We start from the raw sequence: 12,885 nt of genomic DNA, 5'->3' as shown, positions 1-12,885 counted from the left end.
ATCTGTCCTTCTAAAACAGATGGCTTGTAGTTGGGGAACAGTAAGAATGACCACAGTGGGCTGACCAGTTACAAACCACTGGGAAGCAGCAAGAGGAGCAGGCATCTCCCTTCATCAAGAAGGGTTACAGTGAAAGAGAAGAGCTCAGACTTGATCTTGGTTCCCATCTTATGACAGTGTAAACAGTAGGGTTGAGTCTGAGGTCATAGCAGGGCATCCAACTGAAATCCTCTTGTAAACAGTTGTGGGGACATATTCAAACCAAATTTGGATATGATGCAATTGGAAGTTGACTTCTAGATCCACGGAATTACTGCCAACTGGCTGCACAGTTCCTTTCAGTGATTTCATTCATCCCTCTGTCATGTGATTCAATTGTTTGTACTCTACTTATAGGATCACTCTTCTTCCAGAAGCCCCTTAACAGAAATGTCCAACCAGAATATAGAAGTAAAATGATGCTAACTATGGCCTTAGTGACCTAAAGGAAATACTGCAATTTTTCAATTAACCTAATGCCCATCCTGGGAGAATACAGCTTATTGATATATTTATTACTGTGTACAGAAAACATGACTTACTGCTTATTTAACATGAAAAAGAAAAAAACACCCAGTCCCAGCACACATAAATGCCTATCTATGTCACCAAATTCTAAATCTAGTGGTCGCAAACTTTAGTGCCCATTAACCTAGGATTTTTATTTAAAACACAGATTCACTTATTCTGGTGGAGGCCTGCAATCTGTCTACATTATTAACAAGTCTCCCACATGATCTTGTAGCAGAAGAATATTCTTTGGAAAAATACTACCTTAGCTCTCAGGTGTTAATTAAGCTTTCTCAACCATTGTGCCTGGTCCATTTTAGGTGTTCAATAAATATTTATTGTATTGAATCAATGCATTCTCAGCCCTAACAGAAATAAGTCACACTTCTTGGGTATCTAGATATATCAAGTCTTCCAAGGAAAAACCATCATTTGATTTATCCCACATAAGAGAAGATAGCAAATTGCTATATACATGAATTTCAGTCCAAGTCAGCCAATCTGTGGTTATCTCTATTTTCTTGATAGTTATCAGCCTCCAACCAAAGTAATTAATTTTCTTCATTTTTCCATTTACCACACTAGCAGCTTCATGGGGTAGGCAGTTAAAGATGGAGAACTAAAAGCTTATTCAATAAAACAACGTAATTATGAATTGTACTGTATTCATTTTTTTAATTTACTACAAATGAGATCTCTAGATCATAAGCTCCTCCCTAGAATGACTCTGGGCCTTAAATACTGAGCTAAGTTCTAAAGATAGTTTTTGAATCCTTGCTGAGCTTTGCTCATTCTTTAGTATTACTGTGACATATTTATTGATTTATTAATTGAAAGCATTAATTTTAGGATGAAAGTCTAGGAATTTAAATTAAATTATATTTGAATTACTGTAAGTGACTTGCAATACCTTTTTTTAACCCAGAAATCATCATGGGCTCCAAAATAAACACAATTGAGAAATTCATGGGAATTTCACAAAAAGGCTTTGCTTTAAAGTTTGTTAATATCGATTAATAAAACAAAAGAATCCCCAAAGGACTGTTCACATTTTCTCCTAGCTTTTTCTTTAAAGATAAAATACATTGTCTTTTAAAGGTATTTAATCAACTCTTTGCTTGCTCATGCTCTCTTTGCTTCCACCCAAAGCAATTTAATCAGAGATAGTTGTTTGTAGATCTCTAAACATATTTTAAAACCTCCAAAACTGATTATTTAAGTCATTTTTATACAGAATTTTATCAAGACCAATTTAGTCTGCAGAGTTACTTATAAAAGAATATGTTAGACTGCTATTTTAGAAGTATAACTAATACCCAAGTACTATCTCCCACCAGTGGGTAGTAACTTTCTGAATACTGGGCAATGCATATATACAATAGGGGATGGAAATTAACCTAAATTGTGCATCCTATAAGGGTACCAACATCTGTGCCTATTTATGAACTTAATATCTTCTTAGGCATCTCCATCTGAGTAGCTACTCTAAATTTTTAGCTGAATTCAGTTAACACATGAAGCAGATATTAAAGTACAATTTATGAAAATACATGGATGCTTATATATTCCAAACATGAAAGATCTTATGGTTGCTAAAGAAAATATAATACTTTAAGAGATCTTAGTTATTTCCTGAATGTCTTTTTCTCTCCAAACATTAGACGAGGTTGCATTGTTTACAAAAATTTATTCATACAAATTTTACACACTTTATATAACAGTTATCAAAGTCCTAGTTATAGATATCATGTGTGTAATAATACTTGGTTAAGATGTTTTTATAATCAGTTGCACACAAAATAAGAGCTTCAAGACTAACATCTACCTAAATTATCACTATATCATAAATCTGCTCCAGGTTAGTAAGGCTCTTGGCATTTCTAAAAAGTATACAAAAGATTAAACTGGGTGATCACTGTAAATGCTTGCAACTAGCCACGGGAACACTAAATTAGACTTCATAAATAAAAGGTTAACTAGAGCCCTATTTCACCACTAACAGCTGACACAAATACAGAAAACTCTGCCCATTATCCAAGAAACAAATAATTAAGACTAAAATGCAAGCCGATGTGTTGCAGCATTGTAGGGCCACTAAATAGCCATCTGTGATTCGTGGCGATTTAAAAGGCGAAGAAAGGCACTAAAGCTGCAAACTGCATCCCGTGTCACATTGCCTGAGGAGACTGCAGAATTAAAGAAAGATTGATCCCGTACATAGGACTCAGGCATAGATCGAATGCCTCTGTGCTTTCACTGCTTGCAATGTGATCTCCTGGCAGCATCCATCCCGCCTGGGAATGCAAATCCAATTCTGTTTTCTTTGATTTATGACTTCATATTGAATCAAATCCATAAAGGAAAAGGAAAGGTCCTTTAAACTTTACAAGCTAATGTTTAATCTTTTCTTGTTCTCTTTTTTTATTTTCCAAAAGAATTTGTGCCTGAATTTTGGGAGTTTGGCTTGTTTGCCTGCTGTAGCTTGATCTGGCTGCTGGGTGAAGGTTCTTTTGTTTATAGAGATTACTCACATGTTCAAGGAATTGATAGGAAACAGACAGACATGCTTTCAGTAGCCAGGAAAGGATACAAAGGGGGAGGTTCTCAGGTTCTGTTGGAGCTTGCTTACTTCACTCTTGACCACAAATATAAGATAGTACTCATACATATGAAGATGAGGTTTAAATGATTTATCAGTTAGTAAAACTGAGCAACATGTGAACACTACACATTCTAATATGACAAAGGTTGGTTTTATGAAATAAATTTTACTAAGCAATAAGCCATAATGTAGAAAAATACATTTTACCTACAAACTCAATAAACAAGAAACAAAAGGTTCGTTCATATTTAGTGCATAATTACTTACTGGTAACTACACAGGGGTTCCTAAACTTTACAATTAAGTACTCACATCAAACAACCAAAAAAGAAGCATTCACAAGTTTAAGAGAAATGAATGAAAAATGGTAAACGGTACTTCAACAGTGCAGAAGGGTGGGAAAGAAGAGTCTTCAGAAAACCGCCAAAGAAAAGGATGGCTCCTACAGAGCCGTATTCAAAGGGGAGTATCCTGGTCATTTCACAAGATGAGAAGCATTGACAGCACTGGAGAAAAACACATTGTACTTTGCATCCATTTCCAATATCCAGCGCCCAAAGTCAGTCAGGCAGAGGACCTACAGTGGGGCTGGGCTTACCCTCCGCGTCCCAGACGCAGGGCAGCTCCAAACCAGTCCCTCTCCAGGGTCCTCCTCCTCCGACTGCCTTATGCTCTGCCTCTTCCAACATACCTACATTTCCTTCTCTTTGTTCCAATTGCCCTAACGTTGGGATATTGGGTTTCCTGGAAGTACAGAAAAGGGAGCTTCACGGGAGCTTCAAGACCCAAGTCTCCCTTCTCTGTACAACCCCCCAACACTTTCCCCAGGGGGTGGTGTGAATTCTGGGGAGAAGCACAATTTGGATCGAGCTGTTGTTTTTATCAGGAGAATTTCCTTCTGGGCTGAGAGTCTAAAGAGAGACAAATACACATAAAAGTAGAACCAAAGAAAGCAGAAGTATTGGAATTGCCACCCAGTGAGGGGGACAAAGGGGGACAGTGCCTAGTTGAGTTCCTCTGGGACTGAAGCAGCCTGGCCCAGAGACTCACTAGGAAAGAACACCCTTCAGCAATTCTCCCAAATCATTACCTCCAAATCTCCCTGGAGCAGGGCATCATTATGTACAGTAGCAAATGGTCAGTATTAATATCTTCAGGCCTGTCATGGATAAAAATACTATCCTTTTAATTCCATTTTATAAAAATAGGAGTAATATTCAAAACAATGATTGTCTATTTTTCTATTTATTTTATATAAAAACATAAACAGCTCAGGCGAATTTTCAATCCTTGTGCACACTTTGTATGAACTGCTGTCTATTATACCTATATATATTCTTAATATATATATTTGTAATATATATATATATATCAATAATTGGTCCACAAAGTATATCTGTGCATTCTCTAGTGCTTTGTAAAAAGAAAAACAATATTATTATCAAAATATTCATTTAATGGCTTTACTTCATACATAAATACATGTTTGGATAGAACACATGAGAGATGACTGTTCAGTCAGTTGGGAAAGTGACTTTTCATAGTGTCAGGATTGTATACACAGGGAAGCTGGTAACTCATCGCTACAAATAAGCTATTCGGCGTCCTTTGTTTTTAACCCTTTGTTTATACCTTTTCCCTAGGACTGCCGCCAAGTATTTCTTGACAGCCATTTGTTTCCGGTAGCGGCTGTAGCTGTCGGTGAAGATTCCGTCTGAGTGGCGCTTGGAGAGAGGCTCTGAGTCGTCCTCCGGGCCGCCGCCTAGGTTCCCACTGCAATGAAAGGAGTCGGGAAGAGGGTGGCAGGGCGGGAGACAAAGATTTAATAGCTGTGGGGAGCAGGCGGGCCCCACCCCACGCGGGAGCCATCCGGGAAAGCACGGCTCTCAGGGCCCACGGCGCCGCCTTCCTCTGCCAGTAAGCAGCTGGGGGAGGGAGGACTGTGATGGAAACCCCTCACTCTGCCCTCCCCACCGAGGATTTGCTGGCATCACGTCCTTACAGAAGGGGCCCGGGACGAGGTCCAGGCCAAGGGCACGCGCGTGATTCACGCCTAACCTGTCTCCAAACGCTGCCCTTAGAGATTTGACCATCCGTGCTTTTGCGCTAAATTGTCCTAACTGTTCCTCTCACCCCCCACGTAGAGAGAAAATAACCAAAGAGCCCCAAGTGCCACGTTGGCTGCTGCCTGGGAGTTTTACATCGATCCCTCAATTCCTAGTCAGACTGGAGCACGCCTCCCCTTCCGCACGCTAAGTCGAAAAACGTGATGATAATAATATAAGTCGACAGGCTGTAGGCAATATTTTTCATCTCATGAATTATTCATTGCGAAAAATGTAATCTGTTTCCCCATGGGCTTTATTAAAATGTTGCCTTCTGCTGAGAGATGCTCCACGCAAGCTCTGTGCTCTGGGTTTGTCTGGCACGCGCAAAAGAACTGTTTCCCTAACTGCCCAAATTTGAAGATTTGTTGGTTTCGATTTGAATTTACACTAAAAGGATTTTTTTTTAAGTCATGCTTAGAGGAAATTATAGCATATCATCCCGCGAAGCTTGAAGATTTTCAACGACTTGCGGGGGGGAGGGGGTAGTTTTTCTTTGTTTTTTAAATTCAAAACGGATCAAACTCCCCGGTTTCTCCGCCCTCTCCTTGCCTCTGCCGCTCAGAATTTGTTCACCAAACTTAAGGTGCCACATCCGAACCTACCCTGCGACCGCAGACTGGTCCCGAAGACTCAGCGGCGCACACGCACCTTCGGGCCCACGTGCACGCAAGGACGCAGAAGCGGCACCGCCCACCCCGCGCGCGCTCGCACAGACACCCACCCCGGAGCGCGCGCGCCGTTCTGCGCCGCTTAACTCTTTCGCAAACTCTTACCCCAAGCCCTTGGCCAAGAGCGTCTGCAGGTATTTCCTGGCGGACAGCTGGTCCAGTACTTTGCGGTAGGCCTTGTTAAGGATCCCTTGGGCGACATCTCTAACGGGGAGACAAAGTACGCGCCCAGGGTCACTGATCGTGTGCCCCCAAGTGGCCGCCCCAGGCCCCCAGCTGGGCACTCACGCGCCCCGGCGCTCGGAGACGCTGACGACAACCCCCTTGATGACAAACAAGACGCTGGCACAGAACTTGCAAATGACTCTTTGGGGAAGTTCCCGCGACTGACAGCGGAGAACGGGAGTTCGTCCTGCCCTCCGGGGTTGGCAGGCAGGGAGTCTGGCCTGGGCGCGCACTCACGGCCACTCCTTAGGTCACAGACCTTTTGGTCCCACCCGTCTCTCTTGTCCATACAGACCGGCCCGCTACTAACTTTCCGTCGCTCTCGCGGGTACCAGCCAGGAAGAAGAGAGGCTTGGGGGTTTTTATGAAGAACATCCTATTCTGTGGGCCACCACCCTGCCCCTCCCGCCACCTCAGTCCCGGGCCCCGCGCGGAGGCCGCGAGGGTGGTACCTCTTCTCCGAGGGGTAGTAGAGCGCGTAAGCGTCGCGCAGCGCGGAGGCGGGGCTCCCCACGCCCGGCGGGTCTGAGTCGTAGAAGTCCTGCTGCGGGTTTCCGTCCTCGTCGTACGCTTCGTCCTCCGGCCTGCCGGGAGACCCGGGGAAAGAAGGAGTGGTCAGTACAGACCCCTCCCCGGCTCCGCAACGACCCACAGAAAGGGGCTCGCGCTGACTTTCCTTCTTCCTAAAGGTCCCCACGGATAATTGCCTCTTCTTCCGGGACAGGGGAGGGTCGGGAGGGGGAGAGGAGGGAGGTTGAGGTAAGGCTTTAGAAAGTACACCCAACAGAAATTCCTCACCCCTCCAGGCGGCTCTCCGACCCCTCCTCTTTGTGGGTGAAGAGTCGCCCTGCAGGGCCTGGGAAGTCGAGATGTCTATGCCAACATCGTACACCTGGCCACCAAAAAGGACCTGCCCCCCTACGGGGACCTGGCGCCTGAGCCACCCCAAACAAGCAGCCACGGGCGGGGACGAGGAAGGTCCTCAGAGACAAGACGCTGGCCAACGCGAAGACCCGATTGGGGAGGCCCGGAGCGATATACAGAGGGAGGGTGGATGGGTGGGGTGTGCGGCGGCCAACTCCGCAGCCACCCCCACCTAGCCTCTGAGCCCAGGGGAGCCCTTACCCGCGCAGATGTAGGTCACGGAGAACCTCCGGCTTCTATTTTGGGCGGGAGAGGATTTGGCAGGAACATGAATAATAGATGCCCCTAAACTTAGCCGGTTTGGCGGCGGCTTATTCTGTGTAGCATGGCCACGCGTTCTGGTGCCTCGCGCCCAGGGAAAGTGCCAGGCACACGGGACTTTGAAAATTGCTGGGAGTGAAATGGGGCTTTTAAGTCTGCTAAATAAATAGTTCGCGCGAATCTGTTGGCGATGTTGAGGCGGCGGAAAGGGAAAGGGTCAATAGGGGACCATGAGCCAACTGGAGTGCCGCGGTCTTGAAGTCGCCCTTCCCTACTACCTCTGTCCTTCATGTAGGACGGGGAGAGGTGGGCTAAAATATATAACCCCCTCGCTTTGAGCCGCTGGAAAGACCCGGAACGCGGCCAGAGCAAGTAGCGCTCTCTAGTAGAGGTAAGAGTCGTACTTTGTTAATCTGCTCGCCTTTCCTCCATCCCCGGATTGGTGAAGACAAGGCAAGCACAAGTCTCCGTCCGCCCCGCACCCAGCCCTTCCTCGGCGACGTGCCTCCTCTATATGGCCTAGCTTCCCAGAGTCCCCGGGTCTTTCTGGCCACTTCCATCCCGTGCCCAAATGCTGGAATCCTTATATTGAAGCCAGAACCCATTTCTCCGGCCAAATCAGTGGTCAGTGGTCCCTAAGGCGACCGTTCTTGGGCGCGGCTCGGAGAAGCAGCTTTGCAGGCAGAAGGCGCGCTCCTGGCTGCAAGGAGCCGCGTACACCGCGCGGCGAGGACGCTGGGAGCTACTACGGTCCGCTGACCGCCCCGGGACTTTGGGGCTGCGTAAGGAACTCATCAGTGTCAACCGATTAGAAATCAGGGGTTAAGAAGAAAGCCACGGTTACTCCAGCCTCTGGCGGGCAAAGTTGTCCGGGTCCTGCCTGCCTGCCGGCTTTCTCTTCCTCCTTCCTTGCATCCGTTTCATCCGTTTCTCCCCCCTTCCTTTCAGACTCATTCTTGTTCTTTCTTCTCTCAAATCGCTTTTCCTCAACCATACCCGGCCAACACTCTCCCTCCCCAAGACAGTCTGAGACTCATATTGCAGCTGGAAAACGTATCACTTAAGAGAAAGCTCTTCCAGGGGAAAGAATTCGAATTGAAGTGAAAGGGAGATCAGAGGAGAGAGAGGGAGACCCCGCCCCGATAGTCCAGAACACGCTGTAACAAAGCAAAGTCCACGGGAGCTTCACGCTCTACCCTCCAACCTGGCTGCAGGCACCAAAGCAGAACTTCTCCTAACTCAAGCTAAGAATAGGGAAAAGAAGTCAAGCTCGGGGCCCGGCCCTGCCCCCTCCCGCAGGCGGGGCTGGGGGAGGGGAGATTTCTCCAGCCGGCTGATGCTCCCTTGCTCAACCCGGGCCCCTTGGCTGCGGCGGTCTGGGGGAGGGGCGCGGAGCCGCACTGGAGCCTGCCCGGCCCTCGCGCGGAGCCAGGGCCACGGCCAGGGACCTGCGGTCCGACCCGGGCTGACGGCGGCGGCGTACTGGGAGCCGGTGGGAAGATGATTGTAGCTGCGACCGCGGAACTGCAGGAGGGAGACCACGAGGAAGTGTTGGGGGAAGCCAAGCCTCAGCTCAGCCCGGGCAGCAAGCACCTACCTGATTCCAGGGAACCGGAGTCCTGCGGTGGCAGGTGAGCAGTAGACGCTGCTGTGCATTATTATCCCGTAGACCAGAAGGGCCAGCCTCGCTCCGCTACACATGGTCATTCTGCGCAGGAGGGGAGAGAGGACACACAGCTGTCAAAACAGCCCCTGGTCTTTCGCCCTCCAGCCCCAAGAAACTCCCGGAGCTGGGGGAGGGGTCGGCTCCCAGTGTTGAATACCGCTTAATGACAGCCCGCGTGCGCCCTGCCACTTCCCTCTCTCTATAGTTAGAAAAAATATATATGTATATACCCAGGGCCCAATAACTCGCCAGACCTGGTGCGAAGGAAAGCTAACTCATACCCTGATGCTGGTCAAAGAATCAGCAAAGGAGTCGTTTGATTAGGGAAGATATTTTCCCCTCACCATTCAACTCTTACCGCTGCTAGGAGAGGCTTTGTTGCCAAGTAGGACGGCGGGCAAAGGGCTCCTCCAAGTTTCTGCGCTGGAGTCACAACCCAAGAGGCATCACCGTCTGGCGTTAGTGTCTGAGGAGCCGCAGGAATGAGCAGCAGCAGCAGGAGGAGCTGGAGGACTTGTTTGCTGAGGCCAGTATTCTGTTCAAAAGTTTGCAGACGCACGGAACTAGGAGGAAGCGTGACAGGGAGAGAAGGGGGCGAGGAGAGAGATGTAGAAGGGAGAAAGAGGAGGCGAGGAGCTAAAGTGGGGGGTGGGGGACAAAGTGGCCTAAGTCCACCAGGAGAAAGAAGTAAGTGATTAAGGCAAAGAGGGAAAATCGAAGGGGAGGAAGGAAGAGGGAGGGCCGCGTCTCAGCCGGCGTCCGTCGGAACCGCCTGGTCAGGCAGTTGTGCAAGTCGGCAGCGCCTTCTCTACTCTGAGGTCCCTCTGGCTGCGTCTGAAGCTGCGGCTTCTGCTGCTGCTGCTGCCGGTGGTTACTGAGGTGACCAGCCCTCTGCTCCTATTTATATGTGCAGTTAGCAGAAATCTATCTGAATGTGGTTTTAGAAGAGGCTTCCTTGTCAACATCTGTCTGCCTATGGCCTTTAAGTACAGAATATTTTGTTGCACTGTTGCGCTCCGATTTTTATTCATGGAATGACTTCCTTTTTTTTTTTTTTTTTTCCAGTCACGTAATGATCGGGTATCAGAAAAAGACGTCAGCATCCTAGTCCCTCAAGGAACATATTAACTATTTTGTGCTGTCCTCTTGGATGATAAGATCCGGAGTCATCGACTTCTCATAAACACCTTTCACTGATACAATCCAATTTTTAAGAAGTGCAATTATTTTGATGGTTTTCAATGTTGCCCATTTCTCAACGATGGGTAAAGAATTCATACAATTTCGAGGATGGTAAAAGTCATGTTTTTAATTATGTCTCTATGATTTCTCTTTACTTTTCATCAAGCCTCAGCAATCAGAGCTCTGGCCTCTAGAATTAAGCACCCTCAAGCTCTCCTATTAATAAATTTAATTTAGATCTCCTAATTTCTTGCGTATGTTCTTTTAGATAGACAATTAAATGTGGAAGTCGTTTTGTTTTTAAAGGGAAGTCTTGGAGGATTTTCAGTAAATCGCTAATGAGTCTGGCTGTCGTTAACAGTCTGGCTTGGAGTAAATTGATTAGAGTCAAAGCGGTGTCCGGAGCGCGGCCTGCGGAGCTGTCCAAGCTCTGAGTGCTGAACTCTGGTCATTGAAACGCTGAAAATTGCCATTGGTTTAATTTTTCACCAGAGCCTCTAAATCTGAAGATTTGGCACTGATACTATTAATGTGGCAATTCACTTTCCAAGTCTCCCCGCTGTTCAGATATGCCCCCCTCCATCAGTGTCCATGATTGCTCTTAATGCTGAGAATAGTCAGACCCTGACTACATTTGGGTAAAGAGCATTCTGTTTCCTGTTAGTCCTGGCTTTTAGATCTCTAGACGGCCTATTTGGACACCTTCACACTTTCTGTGACTCTTACTTATTTTAAAGATTAGAATTGAGAAATTGTATTTTCCACAAAAATTGAAATTTTAAGAATTTGGGAGTGAGAAATATTTTCTCCTTTTATTTACAACTTAAGTTCTGTTTGGAGAAATACAGACAGACTGGGAAAGTACGAGGATTCCCAGTACAAGTTCACTAGCTGAGGGTTTCTAACGGGAATCCCTCCACTGGGAACCGTTAAATTTTTTTTAGCTGAAAATGACGTGGAAAGAGGAAAGCAATAAGGGAAGACTAGAGCCACATGGAGGCTTTCAAGCCCTTGAGCAATTTAAGAAGATTCCCAAATTTCTACTCCAGTAAGAGAAAATCAGGTCTATTTCTTTTTATGGCTCAAAGGAAATAGACTCATCAATAACCATTAGTGTGCATTTTAATTATTTGGATCTTAAACAAAATTTAGAGGAAATGGCAATTTAGTGGGAATACTTCCTATTATAATTTGGAGCTAACATTAAAATAAGCTATATTAGCTCTGCATGCTTTTTCAAAGACAAAATTATAATACTTCTCATTTTGAATGCCTTTCCTACTTATTTAAGATTTAATATTTCCTTCAAGAAGACTAAGTTTTACTTATTCTTGGCCATGAATAGCCAGAAGCTACCGCTTCTTCTTAGTTTATTTCTGGGGATGTTCCAGATTGCCTGCCTGCAAAAAAGCTATGAACGTGGGGATGTATCTCTTTGTCTCCACTGCATATGTTCGCCTATTTATGCTGGAGTGTTTACATGCATGTGTTCCATGTTCAGCTCTGCCTCTGGAGTAAATTCGCACACAAAGAGTCCGCGGGGAACACAACCAGATAATGAAGCAGAGACGTCTTTTTTACCAAAGCGCCCAAAGCTATTACCGACTGTGACTTCCCTGTCTTCCGTCTTGCTTCGCGTCAAAGGTGAATCCGATTAAAATCCTTACTCTTCCCTCCCACACGAATTCTGAAATGAGTTCAATCTGTAGAAATATTTGAAAATTTCCAAGACTCCTTGTACAAATTCACTACTCAACTTTAGTAAAGGGAGCCACCATGTGGGGAGATTGTTGACTTCATGGCCTATCAAAGGGAAAACCACAAACACCATTAACTTTGTGGGGAGGGTGATGGAAGTACTGGCTCTGTGGTCCACAAGAATCTGAACTGTGCCCTGGCTTACAAGGGCTTGGCCGCTTTCACTCTGCTCAGCTTAGGCACTCAGGACCTAACTCAGCACGGAACTCAGGCTCAGCACTCCAAAATTAACGGCCTTGAGACCTGAACCCATTCAAGAAAGTGAAAAATTAAGCAGAGAATTCATTTTAAGATTCTTGGTCACTGACCTCAGGAAAATCAAGCTTCCAAAATCCAACTGTTGCTCATCACAATCTAAAGAACTGCCCAGCCCAACCCACAGATGCCTGGGGGAAATCAAGCCCGGGACAGGACGGTTCCACGGATCTTTCTGCTGCCACTGTCCATCTCTGATTAAGCCAGTTTGGCGTCCTTTGAGCAAAGAAGCTTTCCTATTCTCGAAAGTTTTGGCCCTGGGCCCTTGAACCACGGGATTCCGGGAACGCTGAGGAAGGGGAGTAACTAGAAGCTGAGGATTGGGCTCTCAAACTGCTCAGCCCTGCAGTTGCACCCCAACCTTGCCAAATCCTCCTGCGCACAGGCTCTTTCTGCTTTCTATTGGGTGGAGACAAATACGGAGCGACTGATGTCTCAAAGACCAAAACTGCCCCCAAGTGCTCCCTGAGTAGTAATTTGCTGTTACCATCGAGGAGCATCCTACCTCAGAGTGTTAACACTGCTTCCACGGAGCCTTTGTATCTGGGGAGCGGCAAGGAGGAGGAGTGCACCAGGTAGCACTGCTGGGCTAGACAGGCCCATAGCCACCGGACAAGCACTGAGGTGCCCTGGCTGAGGAGGCCGTATTAAACTGCGGCTAGTACATACTAGTTCTTAGCAAATGCA

At 46.4% G+C, this 12,885-nt stretch overlaps 1 protein-coding gene and 1 long non-coding RNA gene across 4 annotated transcripts in view; one reads left to right on the top strand and one right to left on the bottom strand.

Annotated features, from left to right (window-relative positions):
- Positions 1–2,216: 2,216 nt before the first annotated feature.
- ADCYAP1 (adenylate cyclase activating polypeptide 1) overlaps positions 2,217–12,885 on the bottom strand; it is a 74,339-nt gene continuing 63,670 nt past the window's right edge. Inside the window, exons 5-9 of one of the 2 annotated variants that reach the window (XM_058692571.1) lie at positions 9,362–9,566; positions 8,935–9,045; positions 6,605–6,736; positions 6,033–6,131; positions 2,217–4,924 (exon numbers count right to left, since the gene is read on the bottom strand). In XM_058692571.1, coding sequence (XP_058548554.1) covers positions 4,735–4,924; positions 6,033–6,131; positions 6,605–6,736; positions 8,935–9,044 — 531 coding nt within the window. In that variant the 5' untranslated portion in view covers position 9,045; positions 9,362–9,566 and the 3' untranslated portion in view covers positions 2,217–4,734. Of the gene's footprint in view, positions 4,925–6,032; positions 6,132–6,604; positions 6,737–8,934; positions 9,046–9,361; positions 10,073–12,885 lie in introns of those variants that run through there. The other variant, XM_058692572.1, reaches the window with a different exon arrangement.
- LOC131490323 (uncharacterized) lies at positions 7,964–11,799 on the top strand. 2 transcript variants are annotated; one of them, XR_009251039.1, is made up of 3 exons: positions 7,964–8,968; positions 10,069–10,296; positions 11,687–11,799. It is a non-coding gene; the product is annotated as an uncharacterized LOC131490323 (long non-coding RNA). The 2 variants fall into 2 exon arrangements; XR_009251038.1 differs by lacking the exon at positions 11,687–11,799 and having other exon boundaries at positions 10,069–10,431.

The sequence above is a fragment of the Neofelis nebulosa genome, chromosome 11 (assembly GCF_028018385.1).
Source record: "Neofelis nebulosa isolate mNeoNeb1 chromosome 11, mNeoNeb1.pri, whole genome shotgun sequence".
Classification (NCBI taxonomy): Eukaryota; Metazoa; Chordata; class Mammalia; order Carnivora; family Felidae; genus Neofelis; species Neofelis nebulosa.
Note: the sequence above shows the minus strand (reverse complement) of the source record. Positions and strands in the feature narration are given on the sequence as shown.